This window comes from Hippichthys cyanospilos, chromosome 3 (genome assembly GCF_059441005.1).
Source record: "Hippichthys cyanospilos isolate Australia breed blue-spotted pipefish chromosome 3, RoL_Hcya_1.0, whole genome shotgun sequence".
Classification (NCBI taxonomy): domain Eukaryota; kingdom Metazoa; phylum Chordata; class Actinopteri; order Syngnathiformes; family Syngnathidae; genus Hippichthys; species Hippichthys cyanospilos.
Window position 1 is genome coordinate 4,564,430 of NC_142371.1, and position 23,000 is coordinate 4,587,429.

General features: G+C 38.9%; 1 protein-coding gene and 1 long non-coding RNA gene across 5 annotated transcripts in view; one reads left to right on the forward strand and one right to left on the reverse strand.

The window, feature by feature from the left end:
- Positions 1-23,000, reverse strand: part of LOC148425552 (FH1/FH2 domain-containing protein 3-like) — an 85,094-nt gene that overhangs the window by 22,917 nt on the left and 39,177 nt on the right. For all 4 annotated transcript variants that reach the window (XM_088411579.1, XM_088411581.1, XM_088411580.1 and 1 more), the window contains exons 4-5: positions 14,749-14,816; positions 11,741-11,846 (exon numbers count right to left, since the gene is read on the reverse strand). In XM_088411579.1, the coding sequence (XP_088267705.1) occupies positions 11,741-11,846; positions 14,749-14,816 (174 nt within the window). The remainder of the gene's footprint in view (positions 1-11,740; positions 11,847-14,748; positions 14,817-23,000) is intronic.
- On the forward strand, positions 13,014-22,566 carry LOC148425553 (uncharacterized). Its single transcript, XR_015865223.1, has 3 exons — positions 13,014-13,122; positions 22,102-22,191; positions 22,337-22,566. It is a non-coding gene; the product is annotated as an uncharacterized LOC148425553 (long non-coding RNA).

Below are 23,000 nucleotides of genomic sequence, written 5' to 3' on the forward strand. Positions count from 1 at the left end.
ATGTTTAGAGGGAGAAATTTACGTGGTAAAATGTCGAAAATTTATGATAGGGGCCCTTAAATGTAATTGGTTCCAAACGACATACTTTTGTGCTTGCTACATGGCTAGATGTGTTGGTGTTGAATTGTGAACTATTAAGATGATTGCTATTTATTGCCACCATGCAAATTTATGATAGCTTATCATTATGATTTGAGTATCGAAAGCTACTAGTCCACCGAGGAATACAATCAGGGCGGCGTTGGTCGGAAATCCCTCCTTGTCTGTGGGCTAATGTCACGAGTGAAAGCCGGGCTTGTATTGATCCTTAAACTTTCCGGGTAGCCTCCATCTTTTTTTTTGTCTCAGACAAAATTTTTCATTTGGTTATTTTTGCAGCTGTTGTCATGTCAGCAGTAATCGTGCACATCACCAATGATATTTGTAACAAAAAGGCGATGTGATGTATGCCATATGGCAACCGCCATTTTTGCTTTTTTTGTGTGGCAGAGTTAATGCCACCCTACTCAAACATGCTTTGTGACAGGAAAAGCGATATAGACCCCTCATGCCATGGCAAAAGCACCATCGTATGCCGATATTCCATAAGAGTAATAAAAATATATAATCAATGGAATGCTCAAGAGTCAAGAGTTTTATTGTCATATGTATAGTATTATTATACCGCACAGTGAAATTCTTATTGTTTACTTCCCGAGTAGCAAACTACATTCCATGAGCAAATGAATAAATGGCAATAAAAAATAGCAATAAAACAACAGACAGAAACAAGTGCTAATAATTTAGTACAAAATATCCTGTAGTGAAAAATATTAGTGCAACATATGCATTCACTGATTTTTACCGCAACTCCTAATCCCTTTTAGCCAAGAAAGTTTTTGTTAGTTTTAAGAAAAAAAAATACTTGATCTGGATTCTTGAAAACTTCATTTTGAAGACAAGAAACCCCAACCTGTTTTGATTTAAAAAGACTTACATGATTTTCTCCTAAATCACAAAAGACCCAATAAAGCAGGTTTATTGGCCCAACAGCTCGGTCCACGACTTACTGTGGCTTACTGTGAGCTCCTCGGTAGTTAGCAGCTAATCTTCACTTGGTCATGTTAAACTACGATAATTCACATGTCATGATGAGGTGAAAAGCTGCCCCTTAAGTCGCATACTTCTCATCTTCGGACAGGCAAGGAATTGTCAGTGTCCCACAGATAAGCCAGAATTCCCAGGTGCAGTTGCTGTACGCTCCTCGTCGTGTGTATGTGTGTGCTTCATCTTTTATCAATCAGAGTTAATTACTCACAACATGTCAGGCCCGAGCATTCCTGACAGTCCTCTCGTGCGGCCAGCCCTGCGCGCCGGCGTGGACAATACCGGCAGTCGGGGCAGACCACATCAGAGCATGTTTATAAAAACATGATTAACCTCCTCAGTCAGCGTGGACTCAAGTGTCACCCTCTCCCCGTTCTGCTTGGAAGCACTGCTGACGGATGGCTGACAGCAGTAATGACATGATGAACAGCTGCTCGACTGACTGCGGAAAGCAGCATCCAAACAGCTAGGAACTCAAACACACTTTGCTGAATTTTCCACGATGTGCTATACAAGCCCACCTACGATATGACCATAAGGCCATTGTTTATGTCTGGCCTACACCTGAGTACTAAAAAGACGCTGCATGGCCCACAAAGGTTTTGAGTAAATTCTAGGTTGAGGAAAAGATGCATGCCTTAATGAGGCTTTTCAGTGTGTCATCACAAAACATCCACGGTCAAGTACTGACAGATGACGCATTTGCGCTCCCGAAGTCTACCACTAAACGGGTCGACGCTTAGATTATCATAACACACGTGAGGATTTTGTGTAGCCGTTGCATCAGATAGAGAAATTAAATGTGTTTATACACGGTACCAAAAACCGCACAACAGCGATCTTTCCTTCAGAGTCGTTAAAACGCTTCGTCATGGAATAAATCCATGCCAGCAGAGGTTTAAGAACATTAAATGTAAATTCAGAAAACCACATGGAGTGCAGTTATCCCGTTAAAGCAAAACAATACTGTAACTTGTTTAAAAAAAACTAAAATTACCATTCATTATGGAAAATGCAAGCCTGGGAAACATCTAATTATTTAAATCGTAGCCACTTCTGTAAGAATATTTCCCCTCATTTATTATTAAATAGCTCATGGAACTGGTCCTAAAAGAAAAAAACCAAAAACAAAAAAAAAAAACCTGGGTGTCCAAAATGTGGTGAAGCAAATTGTAATGTGAAAAAAATGGTGGCATGCTGATATAGGTTAAATACTAGCAAGAAAACTGGTCACTCTTGGTTGCTTTCCATGGTGCCAACTCGGCTACACCTGCTCGCTAAACATGGAGGATTAAATGGAGCTGTTGGCAGAGTCATGCTAACACTACAGAGGTAAAAGACGAGCTCCCGTTGTTACTTGCCAGAATGTGGCAGGTAAGGTGACACTTTTTTATTTTTAATTTAACTAGGATTTTAGGACTTTAGGGTTTTTTTGATGCCTAAGTGGATTTTTGGCACAAAAAATACCAGACCAATTAGTGACTGACATCAAATAAAATAAGACTTGTCTCCTCGCAATGCATTTCAGTGGTTGCCAATTAAACCTGGTAACTATTCCCAAAGAATGACAGGGGTCTCAACTCTTAACTATTTAAAAAAAAAAAAGAAAAAAATCCTTTTTTACCAGAATGAGTTGTATTGTTATATAAGGACATGAATCCTGTCATGTTTGCTACCAGTAGTTAAATGTTGATCAATATTTAACACATGTGTTTGATGTATGTTGTACTGATTGTGTTAATCATTTTCTATTTTATAAATAAAATTAAGTTGTGTGTAAAGTGGTAACATTCAGGTCCCTTATATCATGGGTATATCTTTAAATAATGACACCAATGCTACTTGTATAATTGCAGTAGGCTACAATAAATGATTAGAGTACATAAAGGTAAAAAGTTACATGATCAACAAATATCTGCCTAGTTATTTTTGATTGACGTTTGAAGGGCCATAATCTGCCAGCTGCGAGCAATACAGTGTTAATCCAGAAAAGGCATTTAGAACAAATTCTCATTTCAAATGTTGACTTGGCAGTAAACACTAAATAACACAAAAATAAATGTAAATGCAAATTTTACAGAATACGTAACATCTACATAATCTGTCACTAACTTTTAAAACAATTGTATTGGGGTGAATGATTGACGATGACGATGAATCATTTGAGGCAGAAAATTGAAGAGAAAAATCAACAGTAGCGCAGTCTTTGGAAACCAAGGTTAATAAACATACTGGAACCGGAGCATTTTTCAAGTCAGGCGCATAAACCTGACCCCGTTCACGTCACTATTTGAGAAATTTACTAATTTCTGTAACAAAGAAAAGAATACTCTAATTGTACATACAGTATTCATTGTAATAAAAAAAATAATGCACTGTGGGTAAATTGAACTATCTACTGGAACTTCTTGTAACATAACTTAATTTAACATGGATGATAGCAAATAGCCCTAGATCCACCACTCCCCCCAAAGATCTACGGTTTAACTGACAGCATCAATAAATTCCTAGAAGAATTAATAAGAAGAGCATGTGAATGCTGAGGCTGTGCAGGGCATCGTCCACTTCAGGCACTGATCTGGGGCCAAAAATGTAGGCCTCCATTTGGGTTAATCACGAGCAGTTCTAAAATACCTCACACAAAGTACAACAATAACACGGCTCTGCCCCCTTTTGCATGGATGTCACGTAATGAGATGCTGGCAGACGGTGAGCTGCCTTCAAAGCTCAATGATTGGAATTTAAATGTATCCAGGATGGGAAAGGCCAGCCTGGGAAGAAAACACATTGCTGTAAGGACAACAAGCAAAGACCTTCTGTCTGAGAGACCCGGAGCCAGCGTCTGAGCTCCAGCGGTGGTTCTGAAAGTGTTTCTTAAAGACCTCTCTCGTAAACCGCAGCAATTATGCTGCAAATCCACAGGAATGTTCAGGAAGGGCTGCTCCCTGACCGCTGCCAAGGTGAGAAAATCTCTGAGGTTTAGGTGGCAGCGCCAATATGAATCAGCTGGCTCCAACGAAGCGGTCTTATCTGGAAAGATGCGTGAAGTCAACACAAAAGACTCCTTTCCAGAACTCATTCATCACTTTGCTCCTTTGGTTTTTAATTTTGAAATGTATACAAAACTGGGTCAGTCGGACTGTCCGTCATCGAGGAGAATTTATTTTATCAGCACTTTTGGAGAGGAGCCAAATCTCCATCAGGTTCAGGCTGTTATCTTGCTATCCTGTACATTAGCAAGCAGCTGCACTCACAGGTCAGATGTGCGTGCACGTGAACTGGACATGCTTCACTCAAAGCTCTCTCTAGTATAGAAACCATTTCGTGTAGAATTTTTTTCTCCCTATAATTACTGCCAACATCAACATTTCAACATCCCATGCAATTACCTTAACATCCATTTTCAGACTAAAAAAAAACATTGGAAAAACAAATGAGAAACACAAAATAAAAACCATCAAAGCAAAGAAGCTCAAACACACTAAGTGCCTATTTAAGATGTTATTGGATGCATCAGAAATCACTAAAACCTATTTCTAAACAAATATATACAAAAGAACCACTAAATTTGTGAACATAAGTTTTGAGGAAAACAGAGAAAAGTCAGAGAAAACCAAGCCAAAAGTCATCAGTTCTTTGAGCATCTGAAGGATTAACTGCACGTTTTTACTTTTCTTTGGCTTTTTTTTGTTATACATAAATTGTAGCCATACTTCAATGAAGTAAAAAAACAAAAAAAAAAAAACTGAAATAAGTATGCTTATGTTTCTTACACTTACAAGACTGAGCAAAAGGTGAACTGTTTCATTATTGTCTTATATATATATATATATGTATATATATATATATATATATATATATATATATATATATGTCAGCATGTGATTTAATCATTAGCATGGCTGTTGGAAATGCTAAAAAGAAAATACTAAAAAAGTGATTTGGATCATTGGAGTTTTTCTGTATCAATGGATTTTTATATTCTAAGACATACAATGTTAACATGTTATTGCTTAACAATGTAGTAAAGTTGATTTTGCATTGCACTAAAAGCAATTTATTACTCTAGGTCCAAGGGAACAAAAATAATCCATTAGTATGGGTAATTACTCAAGTAATCAATAACTTTAGGTACTCAAAAACTAAACTCATCAATTACAATAGTACCTAATTACCTAATTGATTATTTAATGTATAAATTGAATGATTACTTAATTTATTTAGTACCAGACAATTAAGACACTCCATTAGCCAAACAAACAAAAAAAAAGATACTATATGTTTGTGAATAGCATACTCTGGACTCTAGACATTAGAGCAAGACAACCTGCCCTCTCTAAAACATCCCTAGTCAACAAGTCGACTGCCATGCGAACACAGAGGCCACAAAAGTGTCAGTACTATAAAAGGAGAATGCGTCCAATTTGAAGTAAAGCATACGCCTGCAGGCATTTGAAAACTCACTGTGGGCCGAAGCCCAAATAAATTCCCTAATGACATGCAAACAAATCTAGTAGCATGAAGAAGGTCAGCTCTGGTGGCCTTGGCCACAACTCCTGAGTTGTACATAGGCAAACAATATTTTGTACTCCCAATGTATCCAAATTGGTATTTCAGACCTTAAAAATGAAAACCTGTTGAAAGCTCAACTGAGGAGTTTGCCTACACCATATTTTAAAAAGAAAGGCTTATTAAAGCACAATGTAAAGGGCATGATTCTCATTGGTTTTTGGTAAGCCATGTGCTTTTAACATGTGTAGTCTATATAACATGCCCAAACTGTAGGGCTACATTTGATTTAAAATCTAAAAAAATAAAGTAATTTTTTAAAGATGGGCCAAGACAAATCGTGGCACAGGAATGACAACAAATCATTTTATTAGCACAATAGTTGAAACAATACTGGCAAGACATAAGTTACAAAGCTGCATTTGTTTCAAGGAGGAATATCAGAGAAGAGTCTAAAAATCTATCTGGAAAATAAAAAAAAGAAACAATACTGGCAGGACATAAGTAACAACGCTGTGCCTTGTTTTTAGAATGAACAGAGAAGGGTCTAAAATCTATCAAGTTAAGAAAACGTGCTTGAGGAAGCCCAATGACTGACCTTGCAGTGACCACTACATGAAAAAATGAGAATGAAACCAACGCAGACCTTATTCATTTTTTTGAAGGGCTGAAAGGGTGTGTGCAAAGAAAAACCAAGAAGACTGAGGACATAAATCAGATTATTTACAGATACAAAGGGGTGAACAGCCGGAACCCGAGTGCACCGAAGTAACAACGTGCCATCTAAAGTCTAGGCAACTGCATATTGAGCCATTTGTAAAAAAAAAAAAAAAAGAAGATGCCTGAGAAAGGAGTGGAAGAAAGCCATGAATGTTGAAGCAAGCAACGCTTTGCAATGAAGAGGAATAATCACAGCATACCTACTAATCCAGTTGAGATTCCACCAATCTAACCACATGAACACAAGCTTGACACAAGAACCTCTCCATGGAGAAAAAAAATGCAAAAACTGTATAATTGAAAAAAACAGCAACAGATCCTGCATCTAACAATGTTCCAAATAGACTTTATGAGAACACACAAGGGGGGTCTAATGTTTTTAAAGTTCAATAAAAAGAATTACCGGTATATCAAAGAAATGATGAAGGGCATTACAAATCCTAATCTCCCCCAAAGACGATACCTCCTTGGATATCAGGATCAGTTTTCTGAATTGTCTTCTTGATTGTCTTCAATGTTGTTGCCCTGAGTATCTGAGTTTTTCTGAAGAAAGACATCTTTTTTGACATAATAATGCAGAAAGCAGGGATACGTGTATCCTCACACAAATGTGTGGAGTAAACAAGTGCCATTTGGCACCAGTACAAACTGACAAGAAATTAAACAAAGATCTAAGTGTGGTTTTCTTAGCTCTTGTCTTTGCCTTTGGGTCAGTGGCTTACGAGAGTCTTTGGAATGCTTTCAGTTTTTTTCCAAGTCTCTGATGACATCGCAAGGCTGGTCAAAGCTTACTTCCAGGACCAGTGGTTCTGCATAACTCCACAGGCCAGTACATCAGCAGCTTGAGCTCGGTAGAATGGCGTCACCATTTCCCCACTGGATTTCACCGTCACAAAGGAGTTGACCTCATTCAATCCCAAGGACGTAATTTTATTCTATTTATTTTTTTACAATGGTCCAGACGTTAAGTCCCAGGTACTGTTTGTTCAAATGTTTGGCCAAAGGAAGGCGTAAAATAGCTGGTGAGGCCAATCAAAATTGATGTTTTGGTGCTTGCAGCCTGGACTGCCCAGATTGAGAATGTCGTCAGTGGAGAAAAGCAGTATCAAGGTCTTGCAGGTGGGCTTTAACTGCCTACCCATGTGAGGAGGATATGAAGGGTCTCTGTTAGGTTTCACCTGAGGCCGAGTGGGGGTAACGGCATTCAACCAAAAACAAGGTCACCAGGTCAGGGATTCCTTTCATGTAAAGGTTGCACAGTCAAAAAGCTTTTGAGACTTGAACATGTTAATTGAGTTACCAGAGCATGGCGCATGGAGTCGTTTGGAAAGAAACCATACTAGAGGCTAAATGTCAGGTGACGAATTGCAGGAGAAAAACATGTGCGGCACTCATTTGCTCAGCAATGGTTTCTGAAGTAGCCAGTCAATCAGAATAAGCAAAAATGGAATAGAAATGCAAATTGACCAACCCACAAGAAACACATCCAGTCCCTATCTGTAAAATTATGTGTCTCATGCTCAAGAAAAGTAGGGGAGCATTTGTGTAACCATACAAAACTTGTTCACTGTACCTATCAGCCATACCTGTTTTTACTTGCACACATTCACTTGTTTTATTTATTTTTAGTGTGTTCTTATTTTGTTCATATAAAATTAATAGCTTTAAAACACATGTTTTACTTGCTTTCAACAGAAAACAATGATTCATGGTTCACCTGTTGGCCATGTGATGTTTCCAAGCTGAGCTAAGATTGTTTGTTAACTGAGCCTTTAGCATGATGTCATTTTAAGTGCGAATGAGAGGTAAAATGTGCTTTTAAAAGTATTAAATGTACACAAAATAAATACCGGTAAGTTAACAAATTATAGACAAAATATTCACTTTTTACTGAAAATGGTGAAATAAGTCCACTATCCTTTCAAATGCCACAACTTAAGTAGTTAGTATGGTATCTATTGTGAACATGTCTTATAAATCACCCATCCAGTCACCTCACACTTTTTTTGATAATAAGGATTCTGTATCTTTTGCAAAGTTGCGGTGACTACAAATAAGATAATTATGTTAAAGGCCGTGTGTTTTTTAAAAGGATGACAAAGGTTTAATTTTTGGGGAAGTGGGGCGTACAGGAGTGAGCGACAGACCAACAAACGGCTGACAGAGCGACAGGCCGATTTTTACAATTTTCGGCTTGAAAAAATGATTACGGGATGCGGCGCAGGAAACTGACAACTAACGGACCAGCAAAGAATATAAAATGCCCACCTTTGGTAACCGTGTCATTTAAAACAGCAGATTTTGCTAGTTCCAAAGAGACATAAGCAAGTGTAAAACTAGATAAGATAAAAGGTCAAAACAAAACATGAGCATGACTTATCTATTACAATTTGACTGCCAACGCTTGAATCTATAGCATGTTATCCACTGTACAACATGATCCAGCATGTAATGATTCATGTTCCTCTCAGTAGGTTATGCAAACGTTATATGCAGCCTCATCCCTTCTGCTCACTGACTTTTAAAGGTAAAAAGGAAAGTTTCCCCACATTCCTGTAGATTCAAAATGCCAAGTTTAGTTCCTAAGTGTGTTTCATTATAAAAACAGTGCAGGGGCAGAAATAGCAGAGTTGGTGTCAGTAAAAACATAGATCATGCTGAAGACTGTCTACTGAGACTGTTTCAGAGAAAAAGAGATAATTGCTTCAAGTTGGCTGTAATTGGTTTGTCTGTCTGTTGCTGCTCCCATGTTTTTTTCTTAGTTTGACCAAACTCAAAGGAGCTTCGCTCTTACAGCAAATGCGAACAGCAACATTAGTATCATCATTTATGATTGCTCAAATATTATATTTTCGATGGAACCTGTTAAAAATTACATCCGTAGGACGATCAACTCCAATGAATAGATTATGTTTCCCTTTAAATAAGTAGTTTATTGATATTTTAAATAATTTATTCATTCATTCATTGATGGAGGAACTACGCTAACTCTAATGAGGCTTTAATTACACCGGCGCATTTGTGACCTTGCAGGCATGGCTCGGCATAAAGTAGCCGAGCCAGATGCCAAAAAAGCACGGCAGAAAGAGTGACCTCATTCCCATTTGCACTGATGGGGTGATGAAGGCATACAAGGTTCCTTCTGGGCAAGAACTACGGGCCTCAAGCAAGTTAAATCCCAGTCTGGAAGGCCTTCTGGGCCAGGTGCGGGGGGGCCCCAAAAAGGGACCGGACCCTGGAATAACCCACATCACTAACTGGTCACAGACACCTTCAGGGCAACAAGAACTGAGAAGGGGGGAAAAAGCAAGATGTGGATGGAGATGGCATTATTCCAAAGAGAGTCAAGTCTGGTAACCTGCTCTTGTAGAATATATGCACACTAAGTGCAAGTGTGAATACTTTTTCCAACTTCCAAGATAGTTTTATTGATTCATGAGGGAGCTTTCAAAGGCACTCCAGACGGAAAAGTTCAAGGCTGTCTTGCTTACCTTTTGAAACTTCTTCCACTTGAAAGACATCACATTAAAAAAAAAAAAAAAAGTTTTGCCTCTAGGAGGCATTTAAAGTACACACAGAGACTAATCTAAAAAGCAGAGAAAAATTGTGTTGTTTTGGTTGTTCACACAAAAAAAAATTTGGACAAAATTTGAAAGCAGTGTGATAATCACCAATGACACTGCTTCCAAACAACTCACAACCTCATTTAGTGCAATTGACGGCTGTAGACATCAAAGATCAATTTTTTTCCTAGGCGCACAGGGAAAGAGTTGTCCTACGTGTCCCTGGCAAAAATCGAAGAGTAAAACTGCATTACTTGCAGTATAAAATGGAATTAATCTGCCATTTCAAAGAACATTTAACTCCATTTCACAGAAGAACATTTAAATCATCCACTGCCAATGACGGCTACATATGGTCTATTTTTATTGGGCTGGCAGTGAACGAGTTACTGAATGATCATTGGTCAACAGGGATTTGGCAACATGTCATTTGTATGCAAAATCACAAATAAGAAAAGGTTATCCTCTCTGCATCACTTTTGTATCTCTGTGCGTGTTATGAAAATTCCAGGCCTCTGATTCAAAATTTCATAGTCATCAAATGCAAAGCAGCCAGATTCTGCACACATCTACAACCAAGGCATATGCACCCCAGCTCGGGTTCTACTTGTCACAAGATAGAGAGATGGACCTTCTACGGTCTTAATATTCTGTGTTTAGTCATGACAAATAAGATGAGAAATTAAAATAGGTTAAAGGCTGTCGTGGGAGGGTAGAAGTGTGGTTACATTTCTCACAGTGATTTTATAACCCTTGGAGAAGCAGATAAGCGATAAGGATGTTTTGATCAGACAGGGGAGTGAAATGATATGAGAAGCGGTCTCATGATTCATCACACAGTGACACCAACATCTCCCCTAATGCTGGAGGGTCCAAGTAAAACCACCTCCTACTCCTATGCAATTCAATGAGAAAGACATTGAAGATTGAAGCCAACAGAATGCAAGCAGGGGTCATGTTCATGTTTATAACCCTCACAAGGGGGGTAACAGCAGTAACTTGTCAAAGACATCTAGACAAGGTCAGCTCTTAGGAGGGTTGCACATGGGGTCCATGACACAATTAAGGGAATAAACACAAAGGGGCCCAAGAATTAATGTCGCTCAGGTAAAGCATAAGGCTCTTTAAAGCATCTTGATCAAATGTCACAGCTTGATTCACAAAGTCACGTTTTAGTTCCCTTAGTAATAGCCGTTTTCCAAACTATTCATAGGAGTTTTCAATAATGAAAATTAATGGAGCAAGTTTTTTTTTTTTTTTTAATTCTTTGTTCTAAAATGTCATCACTTTGCCATTCTTTAGAATCCAATTCTAAAGAAAATGACAGAATTCCAGTTTAAATCATACTTTCCAAGTTTGTATAAATTCTCGGAATTTTGTAAGCCTTAGTTGCATCATTAAAAACATACAATGCCAGTCTATTACAATGGAGGTCTATTGGCTGAGGCTTATCAAACAAATACATGATTAAAAAAGAGCCAATGAAAAGATAAGACATAATATAAAGAGGGCTAAACTTTATGAGCTACTTAAGCATGTGTGACCCTGATAGCAGGCAGTTAAACGTCAATGACCTTGCAGCGGGTGAGTGAGTCCTCCACTATCGGGCCTGAAAGCATGTGCTCTCTCACCTTCATTACCAGGGGACTGATAAATTAACCAGCCACTGAGCTAGGCCTCAACCTTCTTTCATATGCTTTTTTTCATGTGAGAAGGTCATATAGCCCAGGTATCAATTTACATAGTAAACACATGGTTCTGGATAGGTTTATGGAGAGACAAGTGTTTGAGGATTGATTGGTAAAGTCCTTCATCGAACCCAAAACCAAAGTGTGACAATGTAATGGAACACCAGGCGGTACCTCTGAGGATGTAATTCTGGTAGTTCTGGTCTGCTTCAGCACCCACTTTGATCAGACAGGTCAGTCCTTCGGCCACCACAAACTCATGAACCAGGTCTTTGTCATCCTGAAGAGGAGCGAAGAAGACAATGTGAAAGACTGCTGTTAGCAAACTTTATAGGAATCCTAACTATACTTAGTGAGTACTGTACATGCTCATTTAAATAGCCTTGAGGGAAAAATACGCATTTAGCTGCTTTCATATCACGTAAGACTCGTGTACTGGGGTCAAGAGATCAATTTTTTAACTAATTCATCGCAAAACTTTCCATAATTAATCAAACTCACATTTTCCAACTACTCTTGAATAGTCTTGGAATTAATGTAACATCAACTTGAAAATATTTCGTTTGAATGCTTGTGATAGCCTTTTGATATTTTAATGCTTCTTTTCCTGTTAAATACAACTTTTGAGCAAAACTACAAAAACATTTTCTGATACCTTTCTCAGAAACAATACTCAAAACTTGACTTGATTTAGTTCGGCCCATCGGTACCAGGCCAGCCCACAGCAACATTTGGAAGGCCCCGTGGAGGTATCTTGTTTTGAGATATGCCAAAGATGCACAGCCGGTATGGAATTTGAACTTGGCTTTGCAAAGTGTGCGTGTGTGTGTGTTTTTAAACGATGAACCGTTGAGCAACTTTTGAAATTCAAACCTATGTAAATGTCCAATTTTGTTATTGTGCCAGAACAACAGTGCTCAATTGGCTTATATTAGGTACGGATTAGTCAAGGGTCTCAGCTCCGCTCCATTAAAAAAGAAATTACTATTACTATTACTACTATATAAAATTACTTTTTTAAAAGATGAGAAATCTCATCCATGGCACTTGAATGAGGAGCTTTTCGACGGAGCCCATCTTGAAATTTTCTCTTGCAGGTTTGACGATCCATTTGATCCAAATCAAAACTGTTTGCTGTTTCCATATCTGTGCAAAATAACTGCAAAGAATTCCAGTTCACATTGTGAGTGTTCACCCTGATTATATAAGTAGAGGTTCCACTGTTATGATCACACATCTTCGATTAGATGTTCAGGCAACAGGATTCTAGCTTCAGAATAGAGATCATTTAGTGTAGTTTTGCCTAAAAATCTCAACGGAACCGATCTAGTCCGAACTTTACTGCATTTTTAATTTTTTTTTTGTTCATAATGAGGCAACACTGAGTCACCAAGGAGCAAATACCATTTTATACCTGAGCAAATGCATTTCTCAGCTGCGGCAGAAATGGTGAGTCACTTCATCAGAGGGAGTGAGCTTAAGGAGGAAACTCATTTCAACAGCTTGTAAGAGCCATCTCGTCTTTCAGGCGCTAAACACGCATCATGTGGCTATAGGTGAGTGCTGCTATGGACGTGTCTAGCCTTTTCACCTCCAAATCATGCTATTCAAGATGCCTTTGGGGTTTCAAGTGATGCTCCGTCTGATTCTAGGTGCATTAAAGAGGGACAAAAATAGTGCAACGTCTCAGTGAATTGTACTTTGTATTTTTTGGAGTTTTCGATGCCCTTTGGCATCATACTGTCATCTCTTACAGGTCAAACTCTGGTTTGACTCACAAGTGTTGAGCAAAAATGTCATTATGCGTGTAGTGTGCTTTGTTGGTCACCTCAAGTGCATACATGAATGGAATTGCTTAAAATGTTTAAAATCTTTTTGGGTGCATCCTGCTTCACCCCTTGAGTCATAAAAAAATAAACAACAAAAAAACCCATACAATTATACCTACAACGCACAGTGAAGTGTCAATCTGAGCAGATGAAACAAACATATGCCATTAAACATATAAAGCATACCGTCACTGTCGGATGAAATCCTAATACCAAACTGTGTATCCTTGCTACCTTCTTGGTATTACACGATATTACTATCATATACCTTTGCAAAGTAACATCAACAAAGAATCACCATAAAGTCTCATGTGCAAACACTGATTTGATATGCTACAAGTTATTACAATGTACTTAACTAATTAAAATTAGAAATACTCCACGCACACCAACCCCCGAGTCCAAAAAAGCTTTATTACTTCACAAAGTAAATGACTTTGATTACATCATTTTGTCACTCCTTATTAAGGGTTTTAAAGGCCATGAATAATGCTATAAATAAAACAATGAGATGGCCTTAGCAATGGGTAGAGAAGCTTCTACGCACTTCTACATTAAGTCATTGTATTTTTCCATTTTTAACAAAACTAGCATAGTTATTTTCTTTCATTACTTTCTACGCAAAATTGTAATCTTCTGTTGACATGGTATGGGACCAGACACAAATCCCATGCGACAAGATGTCTCAAGGGTGAGCTCATGAGAACGAGATGAGATGTTTGAACAATTTGCAAAATAAAACCTAATATAAATGTTCAAGTTTTCCAACATGTCTTCTTTTTATTGAGCAAACCGCATCATAACCTAAACAAATCTAGTTTGCAAATCTAAACACAATCTAGCATTCAAATGTAAACAAACACACATTTAAGACTGCCTGATTTGTTAAAAAGTGGTCAGTAGGACTGTGTTAGACTGCCAGATTCAAAGTCTGCTGGAATAATTGACAATGATTAAACTGCTTTTGAAAAGTAATCCGACACACAATTTCTTAGACATTTTGAGAGTAGGCTTTTGAAGCATGTATTGTAGCACAAGCAAAGTTAGCCCTTGAACTATGGCTTATTTACAGGACACTTGCACTGGCAATTTTACCCCCAATGGAAAAACCACCTGCAACTCTCACCTGTCAGTAACATTGTTATTTAAAGCTTAGCTGGAGCATGTTCTGATAAAGGCCGGCATTCATACGGGAGCATGGAAGAGAGAAGCCGAACGCTGTGGGGTCATCAAGGCTCCTTCTCCCCCCTGGAGGGGGCTAAACTGCTTCCATAACAACTTTTCCATAGACATGTGATTCTTACTAGCAGTTTGGAAGTGGAAGAAACCAGCTGCTGAAAAGTGGTGAGTTACCTGAAAGATTTGCTTGAGGGAAAAGAGGGCTCTTCTCAGCTCCCTTCCAGTGGAGTTGTACAGTTTTTCTGTATGTGGAGCAAAGAAGATAAATCAGTCACACATGTGGAACCCTCCTATAATGTTGTCACAAAGCAAGCGGTGAATAAACAGGACAAATTTGCTTTATCCTACCATAAATGAACCGCCTATGAACTGGGGTTTAAGCGTACTCGGTGTGCCGCGAATGACAAATAACCTCATTGTGTCCGAAGATTTTCAATCGCAGCAATTATTCCTGAGTAACTAAATATGAAAAAGATGCTGCGAGACAAAAAGTCGGCGCTAAAGAAGAGCAGACGCCACATCTGTGGGGAATTAGCCAACAGTTTCCTGCTGACAGTGCTGAATCTGCAGCTTGTGATTATGCAAATTCACGGCAGGAACACCACAATGGAGAAGAAACAATCTTCTCGTTAATCAGTTATGGAAACATGCTGAAAACTGTGTTGGTCCTTCTAATGGACGAGAACATTTCCTGCAACAACTTCTGGTCATCTGTCAGCCTGTTAGCAGTCTGCGGCCGCCAGGGAGTGGCAGTGTTGAGCACGTTGAGCTTTGTCCCGTCAATGCTCTTGAACGCTCTCTGAGTCAGCAGAAGTAGTGAAGTGAGGCTGCAGATACTGCAACTGTTTAATGCAGAGTCCATTCTCCCTCTTCTTGTTCATCGAGCGCATTTCCGTACATAATAGATGCAGATTTTCGGTATGTGTATCTGACGGGTGCACTTTAAAACCGTAATTACTTTGTCAGCAACGACTGGACAGGCTCTTTCACTGAGACACGCGTCTTTGCTGCATTGCAGAACACACACACACACACACACACACACACACACACACACACACACACACACTCAACACACATGCACGCGACTGCATATGAGCGACTCTTCTTGACAAACAGCTGCTGCTAATCCCATAGCAAAGTGTGAGAAACACACACCGATTGGTGCATACGCTCGGGATTTGTAGCAAAAGGTTCCTTTTCATTATTGTTGCTGGCCATGGCAGCAAGCGAATAAATCCCTTTAGCGGATGAAGAGAGGGAGAAAGAGAGAGGATGTATGTTGGCTGCCAGTTCTGTGGGCACACACAACCTTCTTCCAGACACTGGACCAGACAGAATAAGCAGGCTGAGCCTGGTGTCTTTAGGGTGCCTTTCCAGTGACAACATTTTCCCACAACATGCAAAGGCTCACTGATGCAACAGTCATGCAAGATCATTCCACTGTATATTTGCCAAAACATGACATGTAAACAGAAGAGGCTTTGATATGTACATCCTCATCCCCCTACAGGGCAAAAGTTTTATCTTGGTTTATTAGCTGCATTACAGAGTAACAACTGGTCTGATTTAACATGTACAAGACCACAATTGTGATAAGGCTGAGTGATAAATGCAGGAACTCCCAGATTAAAACCTGACAATTTCAGAATTAGCTAAATTGTATAATTGAGGTTTTGCACACCTGGCAGAATGCTAGATGGGTGGTTTACAAGACATGTTTATGATAGTTACTAATTGTGGCATTTGAGCATATTATACAAAAGCAAGGTTGAGCCATTTTGCACATGCTAACAATGTTCATAATACAACATTTAAGATCATACACTGTTTGTGTCTGAATAATTCATACCTTTAAAAAAATGCTTGCTTTATTACTTGGATAACATTGATTAAAAAAAAAACAAATAAAAAACTAAAAGTTGTTTCAAGTAAATAACCTCATTTTTATCAATGAACAGTGCAGTTAATTAAATGTTTTATGATGGCAATTTGACCGAGAGCAAATTAATTCACGTACTTCCAATGGGCAAAATATTTTTTTTTTAAATGAAATCATTTAAGATCAACCTGTGTCACACAACATATTGAGTTTGACTTTTCAGGATCCATTATGCAATTCAAAGTACTGCAACCTTATTCCTACATGTTATTGTACCAAAGGATGCAATACATTATAACTGAAATCAAACCATATGTGGTTGAGAGTCTTCAAATGAATGAACTTGCTAGCTCAGATGCAAAGTGTTGAAGTCTACTTCACAATCTTTCCCTGATTTTGATTTATGATAGGATGGTATTATGTGTAAGTGGATCAGAGCTTAAAATGTTTTGCACATTCAGTGCCATACATGGTTGAAATAGCCAATGAGCAGGGCTGGTCTTTTATGGAAAATGTCACCAGGGACAAGCAACGGTATCCACAAATAATAAATCTGGAAGCTGTGGGGAAGCTTTTAAATAACAACGTGCCCCAGCCTATTTTTGGTTTTCCATGCTACATTGTGTTTGTTGCATGAGTAATTAATCCCAAATACAATGCAGTGATTCCTCGCTATAAGGCGATTCACATTTTGAGGCACCGTTGTTTCATGGAATTTTTTTGTTCAGTTTTTTTCCCACAGTTCAGTCAGTGTTTTCCTTTTTTAATGGACAGAGGTGTTAAATAAATGAAGACAAAGTTCTATTTATTTATTTATTTTATTTTTTTGTGGAGTGCGATTCAAATAAATGATCCAATTTGTGACTCAAATCTGTGGTACGATTAGAACCATGGGGTTTGCGATTTGTTAACCCACTAATAGAAATAGAAAGAAACAGAAAATTGCCATTAATTTTGTGTATCTTATAAGGAAATGCCACATTTGGAAATAATTCTTTGAAATTATCTATCATTGGTTTTCTTTTTTTTCCCTTGATTTTATTTTATATATCAAAACTACCGGTTTTGTCGATGTTTGGAATCAGTTTCTGTGACAACTTCAGAGTTGAGTACTCATATTTATGGTATTTGTCAAGGGAAAAAAAAAGGGTTGCTGATCACTCTCAAGTAAAAGTATGGTTGTTAAACGTCTCGTAAATTAATTGCTCCTCAGGGATCAATCCTGCCATCGGGTTTCAAAGAAGGATAAAGTTCTTAAAATTTTATTTACGAACCTCTGTTGCAGGGCAATTTAGGCCCAATGTCCTTGTGGCAAATGCCAATGTCAAAGTGAATGAATAAGTGAAGTGAAGACAAAGGACAATAGCTTACAATAACACTTCCCCAAATGACAGCAATGTGATTTTTTTCCCCTTCACTCCAGTGTTTGGACGCTTTGACTGCTATTCCTCATGAACATTGCAGGTAAATCAGCAAGCAAATAACTGACACCCAGCACTGCTTAACAAGTGAGCAAGACCCAATGAGAGTGATGCATCAGCACCTGGCTTGACATGGACTGGGCTTCAGTAACTCCAGAAGCACGTGTGTGCATGGTGCAATGATGTTCCATTTTCCTGTGGTCATACGCTCAAGACTTATTCTCTCCTTCTTAGCCTTTTGTTCCTGATTGCAATAAAACTGTCAGAAAGTTATTCCTTCCCGAAACTAAATAAGGCACATCTGCAGGAACAGACATGGTTTCCCTGTCCCTGTCCACGGTCCACCAACTGATGAAGCGCTCAGAGGCCCATTTCTAATGAGAAATAGCTCAGTGGAGATTAGTTCCATACCGTTTGGCAAGGATATATAGCGAAGAGCAGGCGTTTTCCTAGCCAGGGACGAAACCACGGAGCTTAATCTTTCAGATGAAAAAAAAATCAAGACCCCAACTCTAACCATCATGTTTACCTGAAAACAGACTTCCAACAATAGATGACTGTTTTTTTTTTTTTTTTTTTTTAAACGTACCAATGCATATCTCGAAATAAGAGCCCATTAAATCTAAAGTGATAACATATGTGTGGGGAAGTCAATATCATTTTGACTTCTTGTTTTGAAGGACTTTTTTTAAACCATAATTGAGGTGCATGATGAGCCTCAATCATTCACAGCTTGATTTATTATTTTGATAGTAGATTGACTCTTATTATGGTGAAGAAATTGTCATACCGCAAAGTAAGATTCGCTAGAAAGGGAAAAAGCTGTTCTTATATGCATTTATTATTGAAATGGAATTTTTTAACCCAATGCTGGTGCACAGCCTGTCACATTTCCTGATACAACATGCAGAAAATGTAACAATATTATAACCTGCTGTAAACAATATCTATATATAGTATGCACTTTATACAATAAGCGCAGTGCAATAGAATAGAATAATTGTGCTTTGGTGGTTCCAGTTCCAGTTCAATTTAATTCTCACGTGGGTGCGACCATATAGGTCACATTTTAAAACCTCATTTGAAGACACCCCCCAGTATCCCCCTGTATGTATGTAGGTAGGTAGGTACAGACGTACGTACAGTGTTCCCTCGTTCTCCGTGGTTAATAGGGACCTACGATGGACATGGACATTCAGCTTCCATAAATAAAGTGTATTCAATGTGTTTAATAAAACCGTCCTTACCTTTCTTTCCCATGCTCTCCTAACACTAGTACAGAGACATTTGTTTCTTTTTGGGCACAAACTTTATTTTTTTTACAACACACAGTTCATCAGAGCATGATGAGCTGCTGCTACCTCTCCCTACATCCCTGAGCACTATCCTCCAGTCTCCCCCGCCCATTTGCCACAAGTTTTTCCAAAGGGCCAGGCTAAGCCTTGCCTACCCTCACATTGGGTAGGCACTGCCGTAAATTGACGGTTTTGGGGGAAAAAACATATACCTAAACATGAAAAAATTGAAGTGCAAAGTGCTGACGGAACATATAAGTTTATCTCTCTCTACATATTTACATCAACTTTCATGAGAGCTGAAAACACAAATGTATAATGAATCCAGTAACATTACAGTTGGTGTTCATTATGCCAGCTTTTTCTTTCCCATTTAGCCGTTTTGTCCTTGAGGGCTGTGTTGCTTTTACTACTAACTGACTAACATAATATGCAAGCACTGAGAGTTTGGTTATTTTTGGAACAGTCAGGGGAAATAAAATCCTCCATCTGTGTGATTATTTCTAAGAAGTTTTATTACAGCCACGGCAACATCAATAAACTTTTGTCTGGCCTCGTTGTTAATCTAAAGCAAAGATGAATCAGAACAAACGACAATGAATGACATATTTTCAAGGATGGATTTTTTTATTGGAGGGGGAGCTTGACAATTGACTAAAAGTGAGAAAAACAAATTGAAATGAATAATGTAAAGGGGAAAAAAACTTGGACCCCAGTTTAAAAAAAAGAAAAAAAAATCTCAGGTGGAAAACTATTCAAAATCCATTGGGTTCTGACCGTGAACTGATGGTTGCATAAGTCCTGAGAAGAAATCGACGAAAACCTTTGGTGCAAAGCATAATTGGAGCCACTGCTACGATTGAGATTCCCCTTTTTTCCACAGGAGATTAAAAACTCTTTGGAGTAATGTCATTTTTGTACATTGCGTCTTTTGTGGAGATATACTTTGTGTAACGTAGGCAACAGCTGGCTACATATTGGGCATGATTTGCCAAGACATTACAACACTCAATACAAATGAGAACAAATCACAAAAACTGGCACATTCTGATGGAAGGTCATCACAATACCAACATTTTGACTTTGATACTACTGCCTGTAACATTTTACAATGTTAAAACAAAGACATATCAGCTAGCAGTGAACTGACTTTGTATTCAGAACAATCCATCCATTCATCCATACTTCCATGTTTTTGTAATGTGGGAGTATCCAGAGTGAGCCAAAGGTGGCACGGGGAGAACATGCAAACTCGGCACAGGAAGGCCAAAGCCACAAGCAAACCCATGGCCCCTGCACTGTGATGCGAAGGTCCTAACCAGTCTGCCACCGTGCCACCCCTCAGGAAAATGTCTTGGTACTAATTGCAATACTTTTGATAATTACATTTTGAAAGTTTGTAAAATTTTAGACTCATAGAATCCAAAAACTACAATCATTTTAGAAATTTACTATACTATTTATACTATATATGCAGTATACTGTCAATCCGGTACTGAATGTAAAATGTTATTTCAGTATTAGTACTGCATTTTCTGCTCCCCACTTTCTGCATCAGTCTGTTTTCTAACTTCAGTGTCTTTAATAATCTAATCGAATCAAAGAAAGATCAGTAGAGGTAACACCTATTTCTCGTGCATTGTTGCTATGGAGCATGTCTCATTGTCATGTTTTTATACGGCCTGAATTTCAGTTTATAGCAGCTACAGTAATGAAAAACAGTCAAAACGCTGGAAGGCAATAAAGGTTACGAGCTATCTTGTGGAGATATCTACGTCTCAAAAGAGAAAACGAGTGGCAGGCAATTGAAATGTGGTATTTGCCAGTGTAGATGAATACTTCAACACGGGATCAGCAAGTCAAATGCATTGCCACATTCCTGCCGGTTTGAAGCGCTGGTAGTCAGTTTTCCAGACTTTGAAGAAAAAAATAAATAAATAAAATCAGGTTTATGACTTTCCGACATTGACGTTCGGTATGCTACTAGCCAGGAATGACCCCCCCCTCTGCCTAACTGAAGGTGAGGAAAGGGTCAATAAAATCATATTATAGCACTCAGTCTGATTTTTTTTTTTTTTTTGGCAGCAAAGCAGGTAAGACTGAGCTCACGTTGAGCGTTTGGCTTTTGACGGCAAGTAATACTTGGATTAAGACAATGTCTGAACCAATATGCACTTTCACTCTCACACAAACCGACTGCTCAGCTCGAATGTGCACAGAGGAATAAAGACATTCATTAATTTGTTCCCTTTCCCGAGGAAATATTTTGGATGTTGTGATGAAAGCCATGTGGTGGTGATGGTTTAGATTAGAGGAAACTGAGGCAGACCACACAGACCGAAGAAGCCTCTGTCACTGGGAGCCATAGGAAGGCCTCACACCACACACAAGGCGTGAAAGTCCAAGCACACACAAAGCAGAGACATGGGGGAGAGACGAAAACCCCAAACAAGAAATAAACCGGCGCATAATCTGATCATAAGCACACCGCAAGCAGACGGTACAGGGATTGCTGTTCGGAATTCTTGCTAAAATACCAACGTGCAAATAAACCATCATAATTTCTATTTCCCTCACAGGTGTGCTATTGCTGGATTTCCTCAACACGTCATGCGGAGGGCATGGTGTTTGTAATCTCCTGGGAGCGGGGCACGCGGGAGGTTGTGTTACTGGGCTACGACACCCGATCCCGCCTGTTCCATTTAATGCAAAGACACAGCCAAGTTCATATAAACATAAAACCTGTCCCGCAGAACTCAACGGCACTCATTGTGCCCGAGTGGAAATTGGATTGTGGTGTTTATTGACGTGTTTACATACGACATGTGGTCAAAGTTTAGATTTTGTCAGTTACAATCATTCGACTTAAAGGCAGCAGGGACATTTATCTGTGAGTATCTTGGACTCCAGCTTTTTCTTTTTTCTTCAGAATCCTTTTTCGAAGGTTGGTGGCGCTTGACGGGGATGGCATGCCAATATGTCCGTTAACCACACACGAAGATGCTATCTGACACTCTCGGTAGGTTCTGCGCACAGATGCACGACAGGCAAAATTTTCATTAAGACCTGCCTGCCAAAAGAGTCATGCCTTACCAGGTGACCCACACTACGCCTCCCCCTTGAATACCTCCCTCTTTTCTTTCCTCTCTTTTTATTTTATGCAGCCCAGTGCCCTCTATTCACCTCCTCAGCAGGGTTTCCCCACGCTAAGCACCACTGACACAGATACTGACTGAAGGCATGCAACCATTCAGCACAGCAGACAAAAGCCTGACACACATACAAACTAGCGGATCAACGTTCGAGGTCGGTCCGATTGGGGGTAGTGGCCGTCTGTCAGGTCCAGCTGTACCGCAGCTAAATCAAATCATCTAATGCGTTAAAAAGTTGTGGTAACCTAATCACCTCCAGATGACAATCGTGAACTTCATTTCTGGAACCGTGTCAGTTAAACCAAAAGTTCACTGAAGCCAAATGGTTTTTCTCTTGAAATATCAGATATATTCAGTCTGTACTGCTCTGTTTTGCTTTTGAATCAATAAAAGAGGCTGAAAAATGTGATTTGCAGGAGTGTCATTTTAGCAAGATCATAGCAATTAAAATGTTTTGATTTCAGATGTTTTTATTCAATTTTGAGTCCTTTTCAGTCAGGGGAAAAATGATCGTAGCACATAGAACTGTAGGTGCAACATATCTTCCGATTCAAACGATTACATACTGACTGTGACCCCATGACAAATGGAACAGCAAGACATAGTTTTGCTGCGCCTTATTGTGGGATATCTGACTGGATTTTGGCGTGGATGGGGACTGAAGGTATATCACAAC